The following is a 24562-nucleotide window of genomic DNA, read 5'->3' on the forward strand; positions in this document are numbered from 1 at the left end:
GGGGGCTTCTGGGCTCCAAGTGTTCTCAGTCTTGATCTGGGTAGCATTACCTGGGTATGCACACCTGTAAACTATTCACTGACCTGCACACTTAAAATTCTTGCATTTCACTGCATGTAAATTGCACTTTTAAATGAAGAAAATAGAAAGCAAATAAGATCCATTATCTGTAAAGACTGTTCGAGCAAAAGCATTAGCAAACTGTGATCAGCAATGAGACATTAGGAAACCCTGCCATCCCATTCTTGGCCTCACCAAGAGTCAGATCTGATTCTGTTTGACTTTTGTTTCACGTGTAGCTTTTGTTTTGTTGGCTTTAAAACTCAAAAGTGCTATCTCATTGAGCAAGGCAATGTGTGTGGTTCCAAAGATCAGCAGTCAGTCCAGCAGGTCTGCTTCTGGAAGGTACAGTCCGCTCAATAGATGGAGACAGCTTTCCAACGGTCAGAACTAACCCCCGGTGAGCCAGCTGCTCTGTGAGGTGCTGAGAGCCCCAGCTCCGGGGAAGAAGATAAGGGGGAGGGCGCACTGAAGGCATCCAACAGTGACTCTTGGCTTGCCCTGATTCCACAGGCAGAAAGTTCCTGGCAACAGAACCCATGATTGCCTCTGGCTCTCAAATCCACCCCGCCTGCCTAGCTGTTGGCACAAGTAATACAGACGTACCTTCTCTGTGTAAACATTAAGAAATTACAAGTAGGGCTAAAGTCGCTCTTGACCATCACCCCCAAATCTGGTCCCCTCTTGTCCTACCCAGAGGCAACCATCGTCACCATACTCATCTTGTCAGATGTCGTCTGTCTGCATCACGTTCGGATGTATGGTGCCACTGAAAATGCGATTTGTGATTTTATTTTACTAAAAGGTATCTTACTGTAGGTATCATGGTTTGTCTTGACAGTCATTCCATGTCACTGCTTACAGATCCAGTCCCTTCTTTGTAACCTTTGCATAATATTCCTGGTTGTGACCTGTGTACCTCACTCAGCCATCCTCCGCTGGATCGACATGGACGTTGCTTCCAGATGCTCCCTATTATTAACCACGCCTCTGCGAACATCCTTGTGCACCTGTGGCACACGGGGAAGAATGTCAGGGTTGTGAGTTAGGTGTATGTTGTACAGTTTAATGCACCCGGCAGGTTGCCCTCCAAAATGGTAGTAACAACAGCCTCCCTCTGGCAGGGCGAGAGATCGCATCTCCCTAGGTACCCCCCAGATCTCCCTGTTATCAAGTTCGAAGATTGTGCCAACCTGGTGGATGAAAATCCGTTTTTCATTGTTTAAGTTGTGTCTCTTTGATCATGAGATTGAGCAGTTTTTAGGTTACCAGCCCTATTTCCTCTCCATTTGTGCTCACTATCATCCGGGTCAGCCTTTTGTTCCCCTCCTTTCCACCCTCACTCCTGCCCTAACTCCTCCCTGGATGTCATCCCACTTCCCCTCCACCTACCCGATCCCTCAAGGTTTCCTTCCTCAATGCCGTGGGCTTCTAAATCTGTCTCAATCCAGTCTTAATCCTGTGGAGGTTTCAGGGGAGTTGGGAAGGCATGGAAAATAAGTTCCCATAGTGGGAAGGGGGCTATGGCGCTGATCCTCATCGCTTATTGAGAATTTACTATGTGCCAATAACTTCTGCTAAGGATTTAACTGGGTAACTCCTTTCATTCTCCTTTCCTTCTGCTAACTGTGAGCGGGTATTATCGTTATACTTACTCATGAGAAGAGAAAATGGAGGCACAGAGGCCAAGCTGAGATTCAAATCCAGGGTGTCCTGCTCTGATGTCAGCCTCTCGAGTACTTTGATAGGGCTTAGGAAACACAGAGAATGGGCATTTAACCTCGTCTGGGACAGTCAGGGACAGCTTCCTGGAGGAGGTGGCCCCTCGGCTGAGCCTGAAGGCAGATCAAGAAGAGATGACCGAGCAATGAAATAGGAAGTGGTTGTCAAGAAGAGGGAAGGGCCTGGGAAGCCTCTTGTCTGGAGGCTGGAGACCTGGGTCACTCTGGCTGCAGCCTGGAGCGTGTGACACATCCAAAGGGTGGGTTGGGGCCAGATTGGGGTCATACCAGTTTTCATCTCATCCCAAAGCCAGTCCAACCTTTCCCTTGCTCTGTGGGCGCTGACGGGTGGTGTGCGGTGGGGGCTCTGCAGACAGCACCGGTGGGGACTCCGGAGTAGGCACAGGCCGCCCACCTCGGCTCCTAACACGCAGGTGCAGGGGCGGGTGGGGGTGCCGCTGATTTACATCCTACAGGTTGGGGGGGGAAAACCCAGGAAGTGCAGCTCAGGCACTAATCAAATCTAAGGCTAATAATAAACGTCCTGAGTAATGCGTGGCTTGGGCCAGAGCAGGCGAGGCAGCCGGACTCGGACGGGCCAGGAGGAGTAGAGTGAGTAGTCGGGGAGGCAGCCAGTGGGGGTGAGTGGGGGCGAGGAGGGCTTGGCCAGGGCACAAGCTTCGATGGGGTTTGATGGGCACAGCACCCACAGCAGACGGGCAAGCTCGATCAGTCTGGGGGTCACCCCAAGCCTCTGCACGTGGAGAGCCCCAAGTCTGGGAGCTTTGGGGGATCTGTACCTCTCATTCTAGGAGAGGAGCTGGGAGGACGGAGGGTCAGCACATAGATGGGAGTCCCGTCTGAGACAACCCCAACCCCAATCCTAAGCTGGTCAGGGCACCTGAGCCACGTTGGTCCAAGTGTTTAAAAGTATTTTATTTTGAAGTCAATGCCAAAGCAGAGAGGAGAGTTTAATGCACTTTCTGCATACATCTCCCAGCTTTGGCAATTATCGACACAGGGCCGGCCTTACATTTTTCGTGCTTGCCATGTTCTCCCTCCAGCCCCACTGGATCAGTTTAGAGCTAATAACCAATTTCATATTGTTTGATTCGTGGGTACCTTAGCATTAATCTCTAAAAAAACTCTTTAAAGGCCAAAAAATTAACCATCATGCCCTGACCAACTCAAAAAAGAATGATCCCCTAGTATTACCAATAAGCAGTCAGTGTCAAGACTTTCAAACTGTCTTATCAATGTCTTCCAACTGATTTGATCAAATCAGGATCTGAACACAACCCACGTTATACCTTTGATTACATGTGTTAATCTAGAATAGTCCCCATTTGCTCTCCTTTCTTCCCCCTGCTATTTATTTATTGAAGACCCTGGATTACTTAGCCTGTAGAATTATTATGAGAATTTTAAAGATTTGTTTGAAGGCACAATCCAGGAAGCTCAGGTTGCTGGAGTAGATGAGTCCAAGTCCATCACTGTGCAGAGGGGACCCAAGGCTAAACATGAGAGGGGCTGTCAGGGCCCTGGGTGGCCCAGCCCGGGATCCCACATTGCCGGCTGCTGCTCTGTCCCCCACGAGTCAGGCAGGGAGTGTATCTTTTCTCTGATTCCTTTCTTCATCCAGTGACCATGGCCCCAGACATATCCCCAGCTAAGGGCTCAGAGTCAAGACCAGAGGCCACCTTGACTCAGGGTGAAACTGCCCAGGTCCCCAGGACCACAGGCCGGGACTCGGTCGGAACTGTGACTGGGCACCGAGCGTGGCTGCCGAGTAGAGCAGAATCAGCCTTGGCCTAGAGTCCTAGCTCCCAGTGTTCACGGGCTCACTGGGTGACCTTGGGAGGGTTCTGCACCTCGCCAGGCTGTTTCCTCGGCTCTACAATGAAGAGGAGCCTCTGCCCCACCAGGTGTCTCCCAAAACCTCAAAAGGGCTTTGCCCCCTGCCAGAACCCCTCTTGAGGAATCAAAGGTTGAGAGAGGGACTACAGTTAAAAGAGCTTTGACTTTCTTTAATCTGGCATTTTTTCCAACTAAGTTGACCACAGAGGTCCTTCTTGGTATGGAAACTATTAAGCCAAGTGCATGAGGACTCACAGGCAGAGGCCCCACAGTCATCCCTCCTGGCTGCTGTCGGGTCAGGGTGCAGGGTGCAGGAGGTGGGGGGTGTGAGCCTGGTCCACAAAAGCAGGTGTGCAAGAGGATTTCTTCCCTTCTTCCCTACATGGCAACAGAACTTTCTCAAGCTTCCATTCTGCCTCGCAAGTGTCAGTCTTAGGATTTTCCTGCCCCTCTTTGGGGCTGGACGATGATTCTGGAATTTTATGTAGATGCAGATGGTGGTGGAGGAGTGGGGAGCAGATACGGCGCCCTCTGGTCCGTTGGGTGTCTGCCATCAGGCCAGTTGGGAACTGTGTCCCATCAGATCCCACGGCTTGGTGGCTTCCGATCATTAATGTCTTGGCAGCTCTCCATGTCTACATTGGAAGCCCAGAAAATATAAAAAGGTATATAATATGAAATCTTCCTTCCCTCAGTGTCCTTTACCTGCTCAGTTCCTGCCTCTCTGGGAATAAACAGATTTGCTGACATACAACTTACGTGTCATAAAAGTGTACACGTCAATGTCACATTTAGTATATTTACAGAGTTGTGCAATCATCGCTATGATCTAATTTTAGAACATTTCCACACACTTCATTCCCCCTACCCCTGGCCTTAAGCTAACACTAATCTATCTGCTTTCTATCTCTAAAGATCTTTCTGTGTTTTTGTTTTTTTTTAATGTGGAGGGAGGGGCAGAGTGAGAGGGAGGAGAATCCCAAGCAGATTCCCTGCTGAACATGGAGCTCCATGCAGGGCTTGGGCCCAGGACCCTGAGATCATGAGCTGAAATCAAGAGTCAGCCACCCAATTGACTGGGCCACCCACGCGCCTCTAGATTTGCCTGCTTTGGACAATTTTATAAAAATCAAATGCGGTGTTTTGCAAACTACCTTCTTCCTCTTAGCATGATGTTTTTAAGGTTCTTTCATGTTGTAGCATCTATCAGCACTTTGCTCATTTTTATGGCCAAATAATATTCCATTTAATGGGTATAGCACATTTTATATATTCATTCATCAGTTGATGGACATTTGTGTTGTTTCTACTTTGGGGCTATTATGAATGATGGTGCCATGAATATCCGTCAAGCATTTGGATGGACATGTTTTCATTTCTCTTGGGAGTGGAATTTCTGGGTTTTATGTTAATTCTATGCTTAACATTTTGAGGAACCACCAAACTGTTCTCTGTAGTAGCTGTACCGTTTGATAATCTTGTTTCACATATGAGGATTCCAATTTCTCCACATCTTCACAAACACTTGTCATTATCCTTCATTTTCATTATAGCCATCTTAGTAGGTATCTCAGTGTGCTTTTAATTTGCATTTCCCTAATGACCAATGATGTTGAGCATCTTTTCATGCTCTTATTAGCCATTCACATATCTTTTTGGGAAGATGTCTAATTCCTTAACCTATTTTTAAATTGGATTGTTTTTTCAATATTCAGTTATAAGCATTCTTTATGTATTCTGGATCCCTTAACATATATATGGTTTGCAAATATATCTTCCCAGTCTGTGGATTGTCCTTTTATTTTCTTGATAGTATTCTGTGAAACACAAATGTATTTAATTTTGATGAAGTCTAATTTCTTAATCTTCTCTGTTGTCACTTATGCATTTGGTGTCATTCCTAACCCCAAGTCATGAAGAAATTCCTGTTTTCTTCTAAATTTGTCATTTTAGCTCTTACATTTAGATCTATGATCACTGCGAGTTAACTTTTGTATAGGTAGGAGTCCAAATTTTTTCTTCTACACATGGCTATCCTGTTGTCTCAGCACTATTTGTTGAAAAGACTATCCTTTCTCCCATTGAATTGTCTTGGTATCTTTATTGAACATCAATTGACTATAAATATTGGGTTTTATTTGTGAACTCTGAGTTCTATTCCATTTGTCTATGCTTATCTTTATGCCAGTAATACACTGTCTTATTTACTATTACTTTATAGTCAATTTTTAAATGGAAAAGTGTGAGTCTTCCAACTATGTTTTTCTTTTTTGAGATTGTTTTGGCTCTTCTGAGTCTCTTACATTTCCATATGATTTTAGGATCAGCTTGTCAAACTCTGCAGAAAAGCCAGCTGGGATTTTTTACTAGGATTGCATTGACTCTATAGAAAAATTTGGGGAATAGTGCCATCTTAACAATATTAAGTCTTTTAATCCATGAACATGGGATGTCTCTCCATTTGCTTAGGTCTTTTAAGATTTCTATTAACAAGGTTTTATAGTTTTCAATGTACAAGTTTTGCACTTTTTAAAAATTTATTCCTAAGAATTTTATTTAAAACACCATTTTTTTTGTTTCTTGTTTCTTTATAGTGTTTCTTTGTGTATATGCCTATAACACTTATAGATTTGAATTTCCCCCTTTTTGCAAACAAGGAAGGAAGGAGGGAGGGAAGGAAGGCAGGAAGGGTCTCAATGAGCCATACTGTTATGTAACCTGTTTGTTTTTATTTTTGCTTTTCCACATAATATATCTTGGAGCTCTGTCCGTAGAAATATATAAAGAGCTTCCTAACTCTTTTTTTATAGATGCACAATAGTCCCATATATAAGCGTACTATAGTTTACTTATCAGTCCTCTATTGATGGCCGTTTGAGGTTTCACCAGTCTTCTGCTATCACAAACACTGCTGCAAAGAATTTATCATTTCATACTCTGGGATAAATCTCAGGGTTTAATCACTGTATCACTGATCAATGCATCAGTAATTTTGACAAATGTTGCCAGCTTGCCCTCCACGAGGGTTATCCCTATTTCCTTCCCTTCCAGAGTGAATGAGAGTGCCAGTTTCCTCATTACTCTGCTAATAGAAGGTGTTATTAAGCTTTTGGATTTTTAGGTCTATTAGAGGGAAGATAGTATCAACATAGTTTGAGTTCACCCATCTCTTAGGAATGAGACCAGACATCTTTATGATGTTTTTCTCTGTCTACGAACTGTCTATTCATTGTGTTTGCTCAATTTTCTATTGAGTAGCTGGCTTTTTCCCTTCTGTTTATAGATATGAACTGCAATGTTTTGTTCTCGTTTTTCATTTCCCTTTAGACTTCTTTGAAGGCATTTTTTGCCACATTTAGAGGCTTTTTTTCTGTAGTGTAGTTTATCAATCTTTTACAGATTTTGGATATGGGGTCACAGTTAGGCCTCTCATACTCCAAGGTTACAAAGAAATATCAGATCATTTTTTCTCTAGAACTTCTTGTAATTTTATTCTTTCTCACACTTGAAAGTGTGAGAAATTTTATTTTCTCTTTGATTGGGCTATTTGTCTTTTTTTTTAATATAGGGGAAATTATTTCCTGTGCTTCCTGGTTTCTGGCCCCAGTTACTTTGTCTCTGCCAAGAAACCTCTCCCCTAAGTATTAAAAGCAAAAGCCAGGATTTTTGCTTTCCCCTCTCCCCACACCAGGACACCTCTGCCCTGAGTCTACTTGCATGAAGGAAATGCAGGCAGAGGAGGGGGCAGAGTAAAACTTAAATATGTCCCAGCCCAGCTGTCTATAACTCAGTGCAAAAATGGAGACTGCTTTTCGTTCCACAAGTCTTTACTGAGGACAACGATGTGTCAGGTCATTTACGAGCATTTATTAAAGACCTGCTATGTCCCGGTATTTTGGAAGGCACCAGATTCAGAGATGAATGAGACAGTGTAAGGAGACAGAATGGCTACACCCTCAAACGTAAAGTACAAAACCAGAAATACCTCCAGGTAGACATGCTCAGGCCACATGGTCATCCAGGAAGGCACATGTGACACAGCTCAGAAGGAGAGGCTAGAGGACAAGGCAGCTCTGCGGGCAAGTGTTTCTAGAAAATTATGATGCTTAAGCCACAAATTGAGATGGTGGGAGCAGTTCTCAGTCCTGGAGAGCTGCTTTGATGACGCTATCATTATTATTAATAATAATATTCTATCATCATAAATGATTCTATGGTTTTATATTACTCTAAAATGATTATAACTGTGACTATAATTAATCCATTATATTTTATATCACTTATATCAGATACGTAACTATCACTTGGCAGGCGTGTCTCAGGCCAGTTACACGTATGTTATGTACATGTCCTTGAGAGAACTTTCTCTGCAGAGGAAAGCCTATAACCTCCATTTTGCAGATAAGGAAAACCAACGTGCCCTTTCCCAAGGGAATTCAGTGGTGTCCCAGAGCTGTGCTTTCCCCACCACAGGCACTTTTGTTCTCTCACGCTTGTTCTCTGTCACTGAACTGTGGCAAATCAATTTTCAAAATGACGTACCTAATGAGAGGCAAAAGTTATAATGGGTAGAGACGGTTGTCCCCTTCTTATAAACACAAAACTGAGAAAGTTACTTGACTGTACTCCCAGGACCTAGTTTAGTTCTGACTTAGATCCAGCACGGGGGTGATGGGCTCACCAGCCTCAGAATCTCTGGAAGGTAGTTTGGGGTGCGGGTGGGGACTGGCAAGGGTCAGTTTCAGAGCTGTTTAGTATTGCAAAAAAGCCTGGTAGGAAATCACATACAATTAACTGAAGTGAAAAGCCACCTTCTTATTTCCTTCTTTGTCTCCTCCTCTCTTGTCCTCTTCTCTCACCACCTCAATTCCTCCACCTCCTCTTTCTTCTTTGCCATGTGAATAACAGCAAGGTCACCAATGACCATTACCAATTCTCCCGTGGGCGCCCCAAGTGTCAGGCTGTGTCCTCTTCCAGGACACACACCTCGTTTCTTTATGTTGGAATCCCCTACTGACCACACCCCACCAATGAGAGCTTAGCTCAAAATTCCCATCTCATGTTGTGTTTACTCAAATATTGAATGAGAAATTGCTCCTGTCTTGAAGCTTTTATTGTCCTTTCTTTTCAAGTCACATTGACAGATTTTCTTGGCAAAATTGTGAAGATTAAGAAGGAGGAGCCAAGGCTTTCATTCATCCTGCTCTTTTCTCATGGGGACAGGACCCTCTCCCCACCATGGAGAGAGACATGGAGTTGTCTTAAGCCCTTGTGGCAGGATTGGCCCTTTTTATTCTCCCTTGACCCACATCCAGGCCTTGGCCGGCACATTACTCTATATTGCAAGGAGTGGCAGTATTAATAAAGCCAAAGCTCAGGGGGTTAACCTTTTACTAATTGCACAGTACTATGGCAGGCAAAGCACTTGCCATGCATGCAATGCTCATAATGGCCTTATGAAGTAAGCAATAACATTCCTATTTTACAGATGAGGACACTGGGTTTCAAGGAGATGAAGTTCTACCCAACGTCACACAGCTAGGAAGCACTAGGCCCAGGATATACAGTCCAGTGGTTCCCAGCCATGGCTGCCTGATGGCTTCACTGGGCTCACTCTCGAAGAGTCTCAAAATATAATACTAGCAGACATACACTGCTAGTTCTGGACGTTTCAATTTTATACATTATGAATTAACTTCCCACTTTCTAAGACGAGAACTCAGTTCTTATATCACCCTCTGTATACACACAACCTCCCCTCCACCCAGTCTCACAGAGCACCATGCTTAGTTAGACCAGTGGAAACTATGAATGACTCTGATGCAGACAATGAGGCTGACCCACAGTGGATGTGGCAGGACCAGCAGTGTGCCCAGACAGCCTGGCACATCTGCCCACTCTGATGCCGCCAGGGTTTCCAGAGAATCCATCAATAAAGGAAATTCTTTTGGATCCCCTTAGCCAACCCAGGTATTCAAGGATAGACTGCACTCTTTGCTGCCAGCTAATCAGTTTGCCCACACATGTAAAACTCTACAGTTTTGTTCTTCCTTTTCTCCTTTCTCTCTTATAAGTCCTGGTATTGCCATTGTTCACTGACAGTGGACTATCTCCGCTCACAGAAATGAGTAAACTACTTGATGCTGGACATAATACAAAGTCTTTGAGTTATTTATTAACAGTTGCTCACACATTTATGATGATGTGGATTTCGTTCACAGCTGAGTCATACAGGTACTATGATTTCCCTGGAGTTGATAGTGCCTCAGTTTTCTCTGCATGTATCAGTAATTTATCCTCAGCTCCATGACCAACCCAGCCTGTCAGTTGGCCAGACATACTCACTTGTCTATTGTTTCAATGTTTCCATTGGAGACCTTTCTTCCCTGTTTTCTTTTATTTTACCTGGGATAGGATTCCCTCTAGGCTCATGGGCAGCTGTCCCCAGAGACTTCATTCATCATCACTCTGAGAATTTCTACATTCACCTCTTTGCTGAGATGGAGCCTGTCTTTCTCCCTGACTCCCCATTATTTTGCATACTCCCTACATTTGATGGAGCATATCCTCCATTAGAAAGAAAAGAAATGGTGCATGGATAGAAGATAAAAGTTTTCAGACTTTTTTATTTCTCATAACATTTTTTAAAAAATATTTTTTTTGAGAGAGAGTGAGAGAGCATGAGCAGGAGAGGGGCAGGTTGAGAGGGAGAAGCAGACTCCCCACTGAACAGGGATCCTGGGGCTCAGCCCCAGGGCCCTGGGATCATGACCTGAGCAAATGGCAGATGCTTAACCAACTGAGCCACTCAGGTGCTCCTCCTCTCATAACATCTCTATTCAATCCCACACTTGATTAATAACATGTAGTGTTCTAGACTGAAAACATTTCTATCATAAATTTGGAGCACTGTTCCACTATCCTCTTCCTTCTTTAGTATTTTTAAGTGCACAAGTCAGTGGCGTTAAATACACACATAATGTTTTGCAACCTTCACCACTATCTATACCTAAAATTTTTCATTGTCTCAGTTTCCCCTCCCCCCAACCCCAGATAACCTCTAGTCTACTTTCTGCCTCTATGAACTTGCCTATTCTAGGTACCTCATGTAAGTGAAATCATACTATGTTTGTCTCTTTGTAGCTGGTTTATTTCCCTTAGTATAATGTCTGGAAAGTTCATCTATGTTGCTGCACATGTCAGTACTTCACTCACTTTCATAACCGAATAATATTCCTTTTTTTTTTTAAAGGTTTTATTTATTTATTCATGATAGACAGAGAGAGAGAGAGAGGCAGAGACACAGGCAGAGGGAGAAGCAGGCTCCATGCCCGGGAGCCCGATGTGGGATTCGATCCCGGGTCTCCAGGATCGCGCCCTGGGCCAAAGGCAGGCGCCAAACCGCTGCGCCACCCAGGGATCCCCCGAATAATATTCCAATGTAGATAGCACTTTTAACTTTTCCTTTCATCTAGAGATGGACATGTGGGTTTTCCACCTTGTAGCTTTTGTGAATAATGCTGCTGTGAACGTTGGTATGCAAGTATCTGTTTGAGTTGCTGCTTTCAGTTCCTTTGGATATCTTCCTAGGAGTGGAATTGCTGGGTCAAATAGTAGTTCTAAATTTAACTTTTTGAGGAATTATCAATTGTTTTTTATAGGGATTGAAGCATTTTGCATTCTCACAATCAATACACGTGGGCTCCAATTTCTCCACATTCTTGCCAACAGTTGTTATTTTCCCCTTTTTTGATAAGAGCCATTCTAATGAGCATGAAGTGGTATCTCATTGTAGTTTTGATTTGAATTTCTCTAATGACTAATGATATTGAATATTTTTATATGCTTATAAGTCATTGGGGGAAATGCCAATTCAAGTCTTTTGTTTAGTTTTGACTTGACTTGTTTTGGTTTTGGTTCTTGAGTCTCAGTATATTAATCCTTTATCAGAAATATGATTTGCAAATATTTGCTCCCATTCTGTGAGCTGTTTTTTCACTCTCTTGATGCACAGAAGTTTTAAATTGTGATGAAATCCAGTTTATCTAAGAGTTGTATCAAAAGTGTCATTGCCAGATTCAATACATGAAGATTTTCCCGTGTTTTCTTCCAAAAGTTTTATAGTTTTAGCCTTAAGGTCTTTGACGCATGTTAAATTAATGTTTGTATATATTATAAGGTAAGGGTTCAACTTCACTCTTTTGCATGTGGTTTTCTCAGCACCATTTATTGAAGACTGTCCTTTCCCCCATTGAAATATTTTGGGAAAATATTTGACTGTTGAAAATCAATTGACTGTTTATGTGAGAGTTTATTTCTGCATTCTATTCCATTCCTCTGGTCTGTATGACCGTCTTTAATTCAGTATCACATTGTTTAACTGTTTACTTTAGCTTTGTAGGAAGTCTTGAAATCAGGAAGTGTTAGTCCTCCAACTGTTCTTATTCTTCAATGTTATTTTGGCCTATTTAGGGTCCTTTGAAATTCCATATGAAGTTTTAGGATGAATTTTTGTATTTGTACAAAGAAGTTATTGGAATTTTGTTAAGGATCACATTGAATATGTAGATCATTTTGGGTAGTATTGCCATATTAACAAGCCTTCCAGTCCATGAACACAGGATGTCCTTTACTTAGGTCTTCCTTAATTTCAGCAATGTTTTATAGTTTTTCAGGGTGTACTTTTTTACTACCCTGGTAAAATTTATTCTTAAGCATTTTATTCTTTTTTTTTATGCCTTTGTGAATGGAATTATTTTTTTTTAATTTTTTATTTATTTATGATAGTCACACAGAGAGAGAGAGAGGCAGAGATACAGGCAGAAGGAGAAGCAGGCTCCATGCACCGGGAGCCTGACGTGGGATTCGATCCCGGGTCTCCAGGATCGCGCCCTGGGCCAAAGGCAGGCGCCAAACCGCTGCGCCACCCAGGGATCCCTGGAATTATTTTCTTAATTCCCTTTTAGGATTGTTTGCTGCAAATATATTTTTTTGTATGTTGATTTTGTATCCTTCAACGTAATATTAACACCAACAGCTGTGTGTGTGTGTGTGTGTGTGTGTGTGTGTGTGTGTAACTTTTAGGGGCTTTACATATAAGATCATGTCATCTGTGAACAGAAATAATTTTACTTTCTTCTTTCCAATTTGGATACCTTATTTCTTTTTCTTATCTGATTGCTCTGGCTAGAATTTTCAGTACTATGTTCAATTGATGCAGTAAATGTAGGCATTCTTGTCTTGTTGCTGATCTTAGGAGAAAAGCTTTCAGTCTTTTACCATTCAGTAGGATGTCACCTGTGTTTTTCATATATGGCTTTTATCATATTGAGGAAATTCTCTTCTATTCCTACTTTACTGTTTTATTTGTTTAATCATGGGAAGGTGTTGAATTTTGTCAAATAATTTATCTGCATCGGTTGAGATGAGCATATAGTTTTTCTTTTCATTCTTTTAATATAGTGTATTACACTGATTGATTTTCATGTATTCAACCATTATTGCATTCTGGGAAAAAAAATCCCACTTTGTTGTGGTATGATTATTCATAGTATTCTCATAATCTGTAAAATCTGTAGTAATGTCCCTGCTTTCCTTTTTTTAATCTCATTTTCCCCCACTTTATTTTCATCATGATAAGTATACTCTTTCATCTCCATCACCTAATTCACTCATTCCACACACCCATCTCCCCTCTGGTAACCATCAGTTTGTTCTCCCTAGTTAAGTCTGTTTCTTGGGTTGTCAGTGTCTCTTTCTTTTTTTCCCTTTTGTTCATTTATTTTGTTTCTTAAATTCCACATGTGTGAAATCATATGGTATTTGTCTTTCTCTGACTCTCTTATTTCACATAGCAGAATACTGTCTAGCTCCATCCATGTCTTTGCAAATGGAAAGATTTCATTCTTTTCTATGGCTGAGGAATATTGAATTGTAGATATATACCACATATCCATTTGTCTATCCATGGACACTTGGGTTCCATAGTTTGGCCCTTGTAAATAATACTGCAAGAAACACAGGGGTGCATTTATCCCTTTGCATTAGTGTTTTTGTATTTTTTAATTAATTAATTTATTTATTTATTAAAGATTTTATTTATTTATGAGAGAGAGAGAGAGAAAGGCAGAGACACCGGCAGAGGGAGAAGCAGGTTCCATGCATGGAGCCTGACGTGGGACTCGATCCTGGGTCTCCAGGATCAGGCCCTGGGCTGAAGGCGGCGCCAAACCTCTGAGCCACGTAGGCTGCCCATGTTTTTGTATTTTTAAAAAAGATTTTATTTATTTATTCATGAGAGACACACAGAGAGAGGCAGATACATAGGCAGAGCAAGAAGCAGGCTCTCTGCAGGGAGCCCAGTGGGGGACTCCATCCCAGGACCCTGAGCCAAAGGACCTGAGCCGAAGGCAGACCCCTAACCACTGAGCTACCCAGGTGCTCCGTGGGTTTTGTTTTGTAAATATCCAGTAGGGCAATTCCTGGATTGGAAGGTAATTATATTTTCAATTTTTTGAGGAACCTCCACATTGTTTTCCACAGTGGCTGCACCAATTTGCATTCTCACCAACAGTGCAAGAGGATTCCTTTTTCTCCACATCCTCACCAACACTTGCTGTTTCTTGTATTTTTTATTTTAGCCATTCTGACAGGTGTAAGGTGATATTTCATTGCATTTTTGATTTGCATTTCCCTGATGATAAGTGATGTTGAGCATCTTTTCATGTCTCACTTTCATTTATGACTTTAGTGATTTGAGTCCTTTTTTTCTTAGTCAATCTGGCTAAAGGTTTGTCAGTTTGTTAATCTATTCAAAGAACCAACTTTTGGTTTTGTTAATTTTTCTCCAGTACAATTTTTCTGTTCTCTATTTTATTTTTCTCTACTGTAATCTTTATTATTTCTTTCCCTCTACCGTCTTTGGATTTAGTTCACTCTTCATTTCCTCATGGTGTACAGTTAGGTTATGATTTGAGAATTTCTTCTTTTTTAGTGTATACATTTACAGCTATAAGTTTCCCCCTTAGCATTTCTTTTGCTGTACACCATAACTTTTGGTAAGTTGTGGTTTTCATTTTAACTTATCTCAATATTTTTCTAATTTTCCTTATGATTTCTGCTTTGATACAGCAGTTGGTTAAGAGAAGGTTGTTCAATTTCCACATATCTGTGAACTTACTAGTTTTCCTTCTGTTATTGATTTTTAGTTTCATTCCATTCTGAGCAGAAAAGATACTTCGAATGATTTCAGTTTTTAAAAACCTATTAAAATTTGTTCTGTAATCTAATTTATGGTCTTTTTTTTAAGAGAAAGAGAAAATGAGAGTGGGGGGCAGAGAGAGAGAATCTTAAGCAAGCCCCACACTCGGTGTGGAGCCTCACTCGTACTTGATCTAATGACCCAGAGAGCATGACCTGAGCCAATACCAAGAGTTGAACACCTAATTGATTGAGACACCCAGGATCCCCTATGATCTAATATATGGTGTATCATAGAGAATGTTCCATGCACAGTTGAGAAAAATGTTTATTCTGCTGTTGTGGAGTATAGTGTCCTGCATATGTCTGTTATATGTCACTAGTTATAGATTTGCTATTTGTAATTGATTTATAGTGTTGTTTATGTCCTCAAATTCCTTATTGATCTTTTGCCTAGTTCTTCCATTACTGAAAATGGGATATTGACATATCCCAATATTATTGTAGAACTATCTATTTCTCTCTTCAATTCTGTCAGTTTCTGTTTCACATATTTTGGGGCTCTGTTGTTAGGTGCATGTATGTTTATAATCTTCTTGCTGTATCAAACTTTTTATTGATATATTTTGTCCTGTGTTTCTTATAACCTCTTTTGATTTAAGGACTATCTTGTCTGGCAATAATATAACCACCTCAGCTCTGTTTTGGCTATTATTTCCATGGAATATACTTGTTAATTGTTTTTACTTACAATCTCTTTTTTTTTTTTTTTATCTAAAGAAAGTCTCTTGTAGACAGCAGATAGATGGATTTTTTTAATACAATCTGCAACTTCTCCCTTTTAATAGGAGAATTTAGTCCATTTACTTTTTTTGAGATTTTTATTTATTTATTTGAGAGAATGGACAAGAGAGAGAGCATAAGCAGGAGGAGGGGCAGAGAGAGAAGGAGAAGCAGGCTTCCCGCTGAGCAGGAAGTCCAATGTGGGGCTCAATCCCAGCACTCCAGGATCATGACCCAAGCTGAAGGCAGATGCTATCCAGGTGCCCTAGTCCATTTACTCTGATACAATTATTGATAAAAAAGGATTTACTTCTGTCGGTTATCTGTTTTCTGTATGTCTTATAGGTTTTTTGTTCCTTAATTCCTCCTTTACTCCCCTTTTTTATATATAGTTGATTACCTGTAGTGTAACATTTAATTCACTTTTATTTCCTCTTTTGTATTTTTAAAAGTTACTTTCTTAGTGCTTATCTTGGGGATTACAATTAACATCTTAAACCTATTACAACTTAATTTGAAGACTAACTTAGTTTCAATAATATACACTCTCTTTCTATATCTTTGTCCCCTCTCATTTATATTGCTATTGTCAGAGATTGCCTCTTTATACATTTTAAACCCATTAACATAGGTTTATAGTCATTGTTTTATGCATTGGTCCATTAAGTCATATAGAAAAAAAAAAAACAGAGGAGTTACAAACCACACAAAAAATACAATAATACTGGCTTTTATATTTACCTATGTAGTTACCTTTACCAATATCCCTTATCTATACCTATGACTGTGTTTATGTCTAGGATATTTTCATTTCAGCAAAAAAGACTCCCTTTCACATTCCTTGTAGGGCAGGAAATGGACTGGTAATGAACTCCCTCAGCTTCTGTTTATATGGAAATATCTTAATTTCTCCTTCATTCTTGAAGGATAGTTTGCTGGATATATACTTCTTGGTTGGCAAATTTTTCCTTTCAGGAGTTTAAATATATCATCCCACTGCCACCTGGTCTCATGGTTTCTGAGGAGTAAGTAGCTATTAATTTAATTGAAGATCACCTGTGTGTGACAAGTTGCGCTCTGTTGTAGGTTTTACAATTTTCTCTCTGTCTTTGGGTTACCACGTTTTGATTACAACGTGTCTCAGTGTGGGCTCTTTGAATTTAGAGACTTTGAGAGTTCACTGAGATTTTGGAATGTATACATTCATGTCTTTCCTAAGATTTGAAAAATTCTCAGCCATTATTTCTTCAAATATTGTTTATTCCCTCTCTCTCACTCTCTCTACATTTATGGTGGCATGTTTGATGGGGCCCCACAAGTTCCTTAGGTTCTGTTCACTTTTCCTCATTTTTAAAAATTTCTTTTCTTAAAAGATTTATTTATTGATTTATTTATTCACGATAGACAGAGAGAGGCAGAGACAAAGGCAGAGGGAGAAGCAGTCTCCATGCCGGGAGCCGGATGTGGGACTCCATCTCGGGACTCCAGGATCATGCCCTGGGCCAAATGCAGGCGCTAAACCGCTGAGCCACCCAGAGATCCCATTTTTAAAAATTTCTGCATCTCCGATAACATAATTCAATTGTTTCATCTTCAGGTTCACTGATCCTTTCTTCTGCCTTCTCAAATCTGCCATTGAACCCCTTTAGTAAGTTTTTTTTTTCCTTTCAGTTATTGGACTTTACAATTCCAGAATTTGTGTTTGTTTCTATTTCTGAATAGACTATTTTTTTTAGAGCAGTTTTGGGTTCACAGAAAAATTGAGTGGGAAATACAGAGAATTTATACCTCATACCTCCAAACATGGACAGCCTCCTATACTATCAACATCCTGTACTAAAGTGGTACATTTGTTACCACTGATGAATCTACAGTAATGCATCATTATCACACAAAGTCCATAAGTTTGTACTAACGTTTACTTTTAGTATTGTGTATTCTATAGTATTTCACAAATAAGTATATGTATCCACCATGGTAGTATCAAACAGAATACTTTCAGTGCTATATAAAGTCCCCTGTACTCCTCCTTTATCTCTCCCACCCCAAACCCCTGACAATCACTCATCTTTCTACTGTTTCTGTAGGTCTGCCTTTTCTAGAATATCATATAGCTAGAATCACACAGTAGCCTTTTTGGCTTGGCTTCTTTTAGCTACTAATATGCATTTAAGATTCTTCCATGAAAAAAAAAATAAGATTCTTCCATGTGTTTTCATGGCTGATAACTCATTTCTTTTTAGTGATGAGTAAATTCCGCTGTTTGGATGTACTATAGTTTATTTATCCATTTACCTACGTTCTTCCAAGTTTTGGTTTCTTTTTTTTTTCTACAACCTCTATCTCTTTATTCATATTCTTATACATCATTCATGCTCTGTTTTTCTGATTTCCTTTAGTTCTTTGTCCATGATTTTCTTTAGCTCATGGAACATATTTAAGACAGTTAATTTAACATTTTTGACTAATGTTTCCAATGTCTAGACTCTCTCATGGATAATTTCTGTCAAATTCTTTTTTTCTGTGAATGTGTGATACATATTTTTCTGTTTTTTTAAAATATATTTTGTAAGGTTTTTGAGAACTGAACATTTTGAGCATCACATTGTAGTAATTCTAATTTTCCCATTCCTCAGGGATTTCTGTATCTTGCTTGTTGGTTGCTGCAGTCCATGTGTGGCTTTTCCAAACCATTTTTGCAAAGTAGGTATTTATTCTGTGTGTTCACTGAAGTTTCTGTTCCTTTATCTCTGCACTCAGCCAGTGACCTGAAAAAGACTTCCTTAAATGTCTGGCTCCCAAGAGTGGAGGAGAGTGCTGCCCCTTTAAGTCCCCTGGAAGTCACTTCAGCTGTTGGCAGTTGAAACAATGGCCACCAACCTGTGTGCTAGCCCCTCACTGATCTAAAAAGCAGCAAACAGCAGTGAGAATCTACAATCTCAATATTTGTAGAACAAGGTCCTTATTGCCCATCTAGGGGACCAGCAATATGAGCAACTCTGCCCCCTCCCCGCCCCCCGCCACTGCATACGTGAGGAACGGTAGCCACCACCATGAAATAGGCTGAAATACACCAAAATTTCAAAAATTCACCAGTCTCTTCATCCAGCTCTTTCCTGGATAAGTTCAGAGTTCCAAAACAGTTACTTCAAGATGGTTGCTGCCAGCTTGATAGCTGTTAGGTGGAAAAGCAGATTACTAGGGCTTCTACTCTACCATCTTCCTGGACATTGCTCTCACATCCCAGTTTTGATTTGAGATGTCCATTGATGTCCTCACAAAACTCTGTGGATAACCGGCTTATTGTCAAAAAAGATTTTAGAATCTGCTCTTAATCTCTGGTTCCTCTAAATTCTATGATAATGGGTCATGGCTTGTGAGATTTTATTATATCAGACATCTGACTGGCTCTTTTAATCTGGAAGCTATGTCTTTGAAATCTGTTTTCTCTAGAATTCCCATTAGTCAACCTGTGGACCTCTTGAAATAATTCCATAATTTTCATGTCTTTTCTCTCCCTATTGTCTCTCTTGGCTCCCAGTATGTTCTTTTTGCTTGCTTTGTTTGAGTTCTCTTTCAGATCAGATGGCTCTTGATTCCCAACTCAGATTGAGGCAGAAAGAGCTGATTGGAAGTTCTGGGTAAACAAACAGGGCTGTTAATAAAGAAGCTTTGCTCTCAGATGGTCAAGGAGCAAACTTGATCATTTTCTTGAGAGAATCTCCCAGTCAGTGCCTTTAGGCCTCTTCCTTTGGATCAGTTTTCTCAGAATCTACTGATTTCCTGCTGGCTGCAGGATGGGGAAGGAGACATTCTTAAAAACCTGGCCACAGCACTCCTCAGGTTGTGTTTTGGGGAGAGTGGACCTTATAGCTACTGTCAGCTGTGTCTCAGAAGACCCCCAATCTTTTGCTTGAGTTGCCCAGAGGCCATTACATGCTTGGGATGGGATTTACCTGGGGTCAGGCCCTCTTTGTATAAATTTCCAACCAGTCTTTCTTCCATTGTTTTGCCTTGCCATTCCCCACTGTCATTGATACTTGGTACCTCCAATTCCAGAGACTTCCTGGAGTTCTGTGGCTCAAATCAGCTTCCTTATCCCTGAGACCTTTAACCAAAGTCAGTCATCCCAGGTCACATGCCTTCCATATTCCAAAGTATTGCTCACACCTGTCCCCTGCTGCAGTAACTTTTTTCTATTCTCTTTCTCTTTGAGGACAGGTATCTTTTCTTCTCCTTTTAGTAGGGTTTCAGGAGGGAAGAAAGATAAGTCCATGTGTTTAAGCTGCTACATTAAACCAGGATCCACTGGTCTTCTCTCAGCTTACTTTCAATGAAGAGTAAGCAAGCACCTTGCAAAATGTTTAAAAGGAGACATTTGGGGGGATGCCTGGGTGGCTTAGTCAATTAAGCATCTGCCTTCAGCTCAGGGTACAATCTCAGGGTCCTGATATCCAGCTCTTTGTCCTCCCTGATCAGCGGGGGGCCTGCTTCTCCCTCTCCCCCACTTGTGTTCTCTTGCTCACTTGCTCTCTCTCTCAAATAAATAAATAAATCCATTAAAATATTGAAAAACTGGGCAGCCTGGGTGGCTCAGCGGTTTAGCGCCGACTTCAGCCCAGGGTGTGATCTTAGAGACCCAGGATCTAGTCCCACGTTGGGCTCCCTGTATGGAGCCTGCTTCTCCCTCTGCCTGTGTCTGTGCCTCTCAATCTCTCTCTGTGTCTCTCATGAATAAATAAATAAATAAAATACTTTTTAAAAATTGAAAAATTAAAAACTCCCGTCACATGAAGTTAAACTTTAAAAAAAAAAAAGGAAACATTTTTGGTGAAGCAAGTATCATGAAATCAGGCAGAAAATTATAGAAAAAGTGATGCATTCATATAAAGGAAGACTTAGCATATGAAACAAATGACTGATGGAGCCTCAACTGAGATGTGTCTCAGATATCTTGTGGCACCAACAAAACAGGACACAAAGGTTCAAGAATGGGCAATAGTAACAACCAACAGTGATAAAAATCAGAGTACAAGTTACCTCTGAAAGTATTGGATATGGAGGAGACCCAAGGGAATCTTCAGGGTGCAAGAAATATCTATACCTTATACCTTGATGTGGGCTGTAGTGACACAAGTGTATACATATGGAAAAATACATCAAGCTGCATACTTCAGATTTGTGCACTTTACACATATCATTGAGTGTGTCTCGTACTTCAGTAAAAAAGAAAATATGGAAGAAAAGGACATTTATTGAATTCTTGCTGTACGCTAGCCACTAGCTAGATATGCTTTTCTTTTTCTTCACTTAATGAGCACCTACTATGTCCTGGGCACTATCTAGGTTCTGAGGACCCAGCAGTGAACAAAAAAATTAGAGTCCTTGCCTGCATGATGCTCACAGTTAATGGGGGAGACAGCATCCAATAGTCACAGTTATAAAAGTGAAGTGAAAGTGGTGACAAGTGAAGGACACATCACTGCACAGAAGAAGTGGTGTGTCTTAATCTGGGAAAGAGAATCAGGCTTTTCTGAGGAAATGAAATTGAAACAGTGATCTAAAGGATCAGGAGAAAATAGCCAGCAGAAGGGCAGGGAAGAAGAGCACTTTATGCAAAGGTACTGTGGTAGAAAGAACCAAAGAACAGGGCTGAGCAGGGCACAGGTAATCTGAGAAAGGGAGCCTCGAACAGCCATTTCACAAATACGGAAACTGAGGCTCGAGGGAGTGAGGTGGCTGCCCCAGGCCCCCAGCAGATGCAGCTGGGGTTGGAAGCTAGCTTTGTCTGGTTCCTCCTCTGCTTGCTGAGACAAAGTAGAATGTGAGTGGGAGAGGCTATCTGTGTTCTGACCCGTAGCAGGGTGCCAGCTGCCCTCATGCTCCCTGCCTCTCAGCTCCACAGGGCCCGCGGATGGGGATGGCCATGGAGCCCTGCCCTGAAGAACAGTACTGGGATCCCCTGCTGAACATGTGCCTCTCTTGCAAACCCATCTGCAGCCATCAGATTCCTCGCACCTGTGCAGCATTCTGCAGTGAGTTCTGGGGCCTGAGCCCCATGGGCTGGATCACCCCTTCCTTCCCTCTAGAGGTCCCCCAGGCCCTATTGTGCTGGGTGGCTACCATCAAGGAGATGGTAGAAGGAGATGTAGAACATGGCACCTCTTTACCCCTCAATCTTTCTGCTCTGGCTACACTAGTCTCCTTGCAGTTTCTTGAACATGCTGTGGGGTTTTTTTTTCTGCCTCAGGGCCTTTGCACATGTTGTACCCTATGCTTGGAATGCATTTCCCTGTTATTCTTCCCTCAGCTCCCTCTTACTCAACCTTCAGGTCTGAGGCCAAATGTCAAAAGTCTTACCTACCTGTCCAATAGAAGTGAGGCCCTCCTTTGTTTTCCTCTGTTCTGACTTTCTTTTGAAATTTTTTATTATAGGAATTATTGCAGAAAGGATAGCATAATAAATCCCTTTCTGCCCATCATCAGCTTTAAAAATCTGCTGTTTTATTCCCCAACCATTTTTTTGCTTGTATATTGTAAAGTAAATCCAAGAATTCATATAATTTTACCTGTAAACACTAGACCATGAATCTTTAACACATAAGAGCCTTCAAAATACAAGCTTTATCTCTTATCATCCCCAACAATAATTCCTTAACACCCTCTGTATTCAGGCTATATCCAATTTTCTCTGATTGTCTTGAAAAAGATATTTTGTCTACTGTTATTTTTTCATAACTTATTCTTTTCCTTGATGGAATTTCCCATGATTTGCGTAATGTTCTTTTGTGTGCATTTGTTTCATGTCTGTCTTGACCCTTTGGACCGCAAGTTCCTTTCCTTATTTGAATCTTGCACAATGCCTGACACATAGTGAGTGATTCATCAATACTGATTGAGTGGAGCTCAGAGAGGCTGAGTGACTTACCCAAGCTCACACAGCGTAACAGTGGATTTAAACCAGGACTCTCTGACTTCAAAACCGTGACTCCGAACCACTATCCATTAATGAAGTGGAATACTTGTTGTATCACTCCACAAATATTCATGGAACTCTCCAGCCCCTTGAAAATGGGAAACTGACATGATCCTTCAAGGGAGTCATCGTCTAATGGAAGAAATAAATAAATTTCAAAAGAGAAGGATAAAGTGCCATAAAATGCTACAATTGGGAGAGACCACCTATGGCTAATGGGTTAGGGAACAGGGAAGTGTTCTTGGAGTAAATGCCACCTGAGATAAATTGTTAAGAGTTTGTAGATGTGGCAGTCAGATGGTGGGAGGTGGGGGGGAGGATACTCTGGAAGGAGGACCCATGTGGATGAAGGCATGAACGTAGAAAAACACAGTAGGGAGTGCCAAGGCCCAGAAGGGAAGTTTTTGAGGTTGGGTAGCGAGAGTTGGTGGGTCTAGGGAGCTCAGACACCACCTGCAACAGCCACAATGGGGGCCTGAGGAGGGGAGGAGGTCATACATAAAACCCTAGGAACACCACTGCCATCCTGTTAACTCCGTCTCATGAGTGGCACTTCTGGCTTAGTGGAATCCCCGGGCAGAGCCAGGGCAAGAAGAGGTCACTGATCCCATCTGAGTCTTCCCTCAGGTCCCAGTTTCACCATCTTCCTGGTCTTTTCCTTTACTCTTTCAAAGACGTAAGAGTTGGTGTGTTTGTGTTGCAAAAAGGCACAAATGAATATTTTACTTAAACTTTCCATTAACCCAGCATTTATTTATTATGCATCAGGCATTATGCCAGGAACCTCAAATCCTCATGGCAACTTTAAGAAGTCAATATCATTATTACCTCTGTCTTGGAAATGAGGAAACTGAGGCATGGAAACTCTACAACCTGCAAGTGGTAGACTAAGGATGCTCTCAAATCTGATTGGCCTTGAAGCCTGTGTTCTTACCCGCTATCTTTCACTACCTCTGAAATGTGCCCTTAAAATCTCCTGTGTGAGTCACATTTTCATTATAAATAGAATCTTAGCTTAAAGATAAGGGAGGGGATCCCTGGGTGGCTCAGCGGTTTAGCGCCTGCCTTTGGCCCAGGGCGCGATCCTGGAGACCCGGGATCGAATCCCACATCAGGCTCCCGGCGCATGGAGCCTGCTTCTCCCTCTGCCTGTGTCTCTGCCTCTCTCTCTTTCTCTCTGTATGACTATCATAAATAAATAAAATTAAAAAAAAAAAATTAAAAAAAAAATGAGAAAAAAAAAAATAAAAATAAATAGAATCTTAGCTTAAAGATAAGGGAGGGGATCCCTGGGTGGCTCAGCGGTTTAGCGCCTGCCTTTTGGCCGGGGGCGTGATCCTGGAGTCCCGTGATCGAGTCCCACGTCGGGCTCCTGGCATGGAGCCTGCTTCTCCCTCTGCCTGTGTCTCTGCCTCTCTCTCTCTCTCTCTCTCTCTCTCTCTCTCTCTCTCTCCCTCTGTCTATCATAAATAAATAAATATATCTTTAAAAAAAAGAGATAAAGGAAACCTGCCCTGTGAAAGTATAGATTTCTGTTTTGCACTCAAAATTGCTCTTTTAAAGCAAGCGTGATTGATTTCTTTAGTTTGCTTGGCTTCTGCATTTTGGCACTGATGGTTGTTTAGGTTCTTATAATTCTCATTCATTAAGACAGAAGAAACATGAGTGCCCGGGTACCTCAGTCAGTAAAGCATCTGCCTTCAGCTTAGGTTGTGATCCCCGGGTCCTGGGATTGAGTCCTGCATGGGCTCCCTGTTCAGCAAGGCACCTCTGCTTCTCCCTCTCTCTCTGCCCCTTCCACCTGCGCTTGATATTGCTCTCTTCTTCAAATAAATCAATAAAAAGGCTTAAAAAATACAGAAGAAACACTATTAATTTGAGCTTTCCCATTTTCTTTCCAGCCTCCTCCCTCAACCTGCCGAGGTGGTTTCTAGCTTCCTCCTCCAATCCTTATGTTAATAAGAAA

The 24562-nt window shown here is 41.5% G+C and overlaps 1 protein-coding gene across 3 annotated transcripts in view; it reads left to right on the forward strand.

Moving 5' to 3' along the window:
- The first annotated feature begins 2326 nt into the window (after positions 1–2326).
- Positions 2327–24562, forward strand: part of TNFRSF13B (TNF receptor superfamily member 13B) — a 33988-nt gene continuing 11752 nt past the window's right edge. Inside the window, exons 1-2 of one of the 3 annotated variants that reach the window (XM_041770069.1) lie at positions 2327–2393; positions 21518–21655. In XM_041770069.1, coding sequence (XP_041626003.1) covers positions 21535–21655 — 121 coding nt within the window. In that variant the 5' untranslated portion in view covers positions 2327–2393; positions 21518–21534. Of the gene's footprint in view, positions 2394–21161; positions 21242–21288; positions 21656–24562 lie in introns of those variants that run through there. The other 2 variants (XM_041770070.1, XM_041770072.1) reach the window with 2 other exon arrangements.

This window comes from Vulpes lagopus, chromosome 10 (genome assembly GCF_018345385.1).
Source record: "Vulpes lagopus strain Blue_001 chromosome 10, ASM1834538v1, whole genome shotgun sequence".
In the NCBI taxonomy this organism is placed as follows: Eukaryota; Metazoa; Chordata; class Mammalia; order Carnivora; family Canidae; genus Vulpes; species Vulpes lagopus.